This window comes from Egretta garzetta, unplaced genomic scaffold (assembly GCF_000687185.1).
Source record: "Egretta garzetta isolate BGI_Z169 unplaced genomic scaffold, ASM68718v1 scaffold260, whole genome shotgun sequence".
In the NCBI taxonomy this organism is placed as follows: domain Eukaryota; kingdom Metazoa; phylum Chordata; class Aves; order Pelecaniformes; family Ardeidae; genus Egretta; species Egretta garzetta.
The window spans coordinates 568613-572619 of NW_009258662.1; the positions used below are offsets into that span (position 1 = coordinate 568613).

The following is a 4007-nucleotide window of genomic DNA, read 5'->3' on the forward strand; positions in this document are numbered from 1 at the left end:
GAGGTTGGCCATGGGGAACAATTCCTTCCCCTTGGGGCTGTCAGGCACTGGAAGGGGCTGCCCAGGGGTTTGTAGTGAAGCTGTTGACAGCCGTAGAAATGCTGATCAGAAGGGAATTTTATTCCCTCTGGAACCAGACTGGGGCTGTCCATTGCCCAGTCCTTTTCATTCCTGAAGGCCTGCCCAGGTGTCCTCCCTCTTCATCCCCAATGCCCCCTTACCTCTGCCCACCCAGATATGTCTGCATCCGAGGCGTCTTCATCCTCACCACGGAGTGCACCTCCCTCACCGTCACGCTGGTGGTGACGCTGCGCAAGTTCGTCAGCCTCATCTTCTCCATCCTCTACTTTCACAACCCCTTCACGGCCTGGCACTGGCTGGGCACCACCTTCGTCTTCGTGGGGACTCTCATGTACACGGAGGTGTGGAACAGCCTCGGGCCCTTCCTGGCCCGCTGGAGGAAGAGGCCGAAGGAGGAGTAACAGCCGGGGACTCTCTGCAGGGACCTTTTTATTGTTTTATAGAGCAGAGCAGCAGGGAATCCCCCAGAGGGGGGTTGTTTTTATAACACGGGGGAGGTGTTGGCTGTGCCAAGCTCCTGGGAAAGGTGGAGCCTCTGCTGGGAACCTACCCAAAATGGATCATGGAGAGACGATACGGTTATTTTTGCAAGGTTGCATTTTTTTTATGCAACACCTTTTGCTTCCAACCTCTCCCCCTCTTTTGTTGGTTTGGTTTTTTTTTTTTTTTTCTTTTGAATAACCCTTTTTAAGTAATGTAAATGCTGACCCAGTTCTCTGTTAGGAGCCCAGCCGTGTTGTGGTGCTGTTCTCCACTCTTCCTGGCTTTGATGAGCTGGACCCTGAGCCTGTTTGGTGCCGTCCTTTAATCTCCAGGTGGCCATAGCAGATGGCTGAGCCCTGGGGAACTGCTGTTTGTGCAGCACGTTGTTGGTTACCCTGGAAATGTGAGTCCTTGTTGCCTGATCCTACTGCCTGTGCTGGGAGGGTGTTAGAGCTGTAGCTAGAGCCTTCCAGTCTGCCCAGTAGATCCTCCACTGGGGAATGGCTCAGAGGGCTGATTCTCAAGCCACTGAGCCCCCATCACTCATAGCGGGGCCCAGTTGGGAGCATGAGGAAACCAAAAAAGGGTGATGCTGAGGGGACAGAAAGTGCCACCGTGTCACCTTCGCAGCTTTCTCAGGGAGACGGTGAAGTGCTGTTGAGGCTTCGCTGAGTCCTCTGATACGTCACCAGCCGGAGGGTGTCAGGGGTTCCTCCTGCTTTGCTTAGGTCCTCACTGCAGGCCACTTTTCAGTCGCTTCCTACTTTTTCCCTCATTACAAGCGCGTTCAGTCGGCTTCTTTACCAGCAGGCAGCTGCAAGGAACTGTGCCGAGCCCCCGGTGCGCCTGCAGCCCGCCAGGATCCAGCCCAACCTCAGGGTTCAAAAGATGCCAAGAAACTTCAGAAGGGCCGGTACAGCTGAGCTTATTTCTGCTGCTGGGGAGGGCTGGGTTTATACTCTGCCCTCACCCAGTTCTCCTCTTTTCGTTTCTTCTCCCGCATCAGCTTCGCTCGTGGCATTTCTGCATCGTCGCGGCACCCACCTGGCGCGGGAGCGGTGTCCCTCGGCGTCACCCCTCAGCGTGGGCAGGGTGGGCTGCGAGAGCTTTGGGTGTGCGCCCAAATTGCGTGCAGGCAATGCCTCTCTCCCAGCAAGGGGAGGAGCAGCAACCACGGCTCTCCTGAGGAGCTGCTCGGTGTTGGGCAGAGCGAGGGTTAGCGCGTGGATGTCTTGGGCTCGGAGCAGCAGGGTTTTGTGCTGCCTCAGTTTTCCTGGAGCACCTTGTTCCCATCGTCGTGATACTGTCCCTGCTCAGCCGTGGTAATTAAGGCACCCAGCGATGTCAACCTGATTCACACCCAAGTTTGGCCAAGTGAGGACCATGCTCCGTTATTCCTTCACCCAACATCCCGATGGCTTCCACAACCCCTCCAAACCTTAAACCTGCGCTCGTGGTGGGGTAACCCCAGCTGGCAGCAAAGCCCCACGCGGCTGCTTTGCTCGCTCACTGTCCCCCAACAGTGGGACTGGACCGGGGTAGGGGGGGGGTTAGGAAGAGCAAACCCAAGAAAATCTGTGAGTAAAGATGGTTTAATAGCAAAGGAAAGAGGAAGGGGGAAAAAACCAAACCAAGGATGGTTTATTAGCAAAGGAAAGAGGAAGGGGAAAAACCAAACCAAGTGATGCAAAGGCAACACTTCACCCCCTCCCACCATTAGGCCTAAGCTCAGCCGGTCCCCAGCCGCCGTTCCAACACCTCCTCCCCTGTCCTTATTGGTGATCGTTACCTCTATCAGCCGTCTCAAATACGCCCCTTCCCAGCTTCTCACCCACCCATGGCTTAATCATTGGTGGGGGGGGAAAACCAGGAAAGGCTTGATGCTGTGGAAGTGCTGAGAAACTGGTTGTCAGCAGGATTGTAGCCACAAATCTGAAGCCCAGCACCCTACGGGCTGCTGTGGAAGAAGTCAACTCCATCCCAACCAGAGCCAGGACGATGCTGACGGGACCTGCAGCTCGCTCTTTCCTCAGATGCCAAAGGGTTTGGGTTTTTTTCTCTTCTGGTTTTGATTTTTTCTGAACCTGCGGAAACCTCTCGTACTTTGAGTGTCAGGCGTGGGACGTTGCCAAGGATTTTGTAGATGGAGAAACCCGTTTCCCAACACCCCAGCACCCAGTGCAGCCCAGCTCTCACTTCCAGCTCTTCGCGCAGGCTCCAGGGAGGACCCAAAGAGAGGCAAAACCTTTAAACCTCATCTTGATCTTCAGAGCTATTCCCATGGAGTTTCAGCTGGGACAGGGAGGCAGGGGAAGGCGACACAAAATCGGCACGAAAGCATCAGGGACACTGAGGGGTTGGGGTTCATGAAAGCTTAAAAGGTGCGTGGGTGCCCGAGTGTAACAAACTGTACATAGCCCACGCGTTCCGTCGCTCTCTGCGTACGTGCATGTTGTCCCCCATTTCTGTGTGACGCTGGGGGATGTTTGGGGGGGGGGTGGTGGTGTCTCCTTTTTTTAACCATGTGCTGTACTTGGTCTTCACTCGCACCAGGGCTCAGCGATGGGTTATTATTTGTTGTTGCCAGGGGTATTTTTTTAACTTTACTGTGTGATCTGTGTGGTTCTGACTATTTATAATCAATGCCCTTCCTGCTGTAGGAGAGCGGGTGAGCTTGCCCAGTAGTGAGATGGAGGAAAGGTGCGTGCAGAAGAGCCCCATTAGCCCTGAATCCAGGGCTCCCCCCCACCCCACCCCAACATGGGGCTACCGATTAGTTTGGGTTTAACGTTTGCTGTAGCCGTAACACCACCTATTTTTTAGCAGAGGCTGGAAAAGTGGGCAAGCCAAAATACTTTTCCATCAGTGTTCTGGATTTACAGAGCTTTTGGGTCGGCTGGTTGCGTTTAGGGTGATGTTTTTGTTGTTGTTTTTTTAAAAAACAAAAATAAATAGCTGTCGTCTTCAAAGTACGTCGCTGGTCTTGTTTCTCCTTTCACGCTGGTGGTAATCGGCAAATTAATGGGGCTCTGAAGTCGACGCACAATTTCTCCTGCCTTTAATATGAGAGAAGGGAGGAAAGACTCAGCCTTGCTGGGGTTTGAGGGAAAGACCCAACCATCTCCCTCCTCTGAGCCCCCCCAGGAGCCCTGCAGAGTCCCAGGTGGCCCTGAAGGCCGGCACCCCCCATCCTCACCCGCCACGCCGCCTGGGCTCCCCAGTTGCGTCCCCTAGGGCTTGGTGACATCGCTGAGCGAAGCCAGGCTCTCCTACCCGGACAGCACGTGTCCGCCTGCCGTGCTCCAGCAGGGAGGAAAGACTCAGCCTTGCTGGGGTTTGAGGGAAAGACCCAACCATCTCCCTCCTCTGAGCCCCCCCAGGAGCCCTGCAGAGTCCCAGGTGGCCCTGAAGGCCGGCACCCCCCATCCTCACCCGCCACGCCG

General features: G+C 55.1%; 1 protein-coding gene across 1 annotated transcript in view; it reads left to right on the top strand.

Moving 5' to 3' along the window:
* SLC35B4 (solute carrier family 35 member B4) overlaps positions 1 to 3018 on the top strand; it is an 11323-nt gene extending 8305 nt beyond the window's left edge. Inside the window, exon 9 of the mRNA XM_035903879.1 lies at positions 236 to 3018. Within this exon, the coding sequence (XP_035759772.1) occupies positions 236 to 482 (247 nt within the window). The 3' untranslated portion in view covers positions 483 to 3018. The remainder of the gene's footprint in view (positions 1 to 235) is intronic.
* Positions 3019 to 4007: the final 989 nt, after the last annotated feature.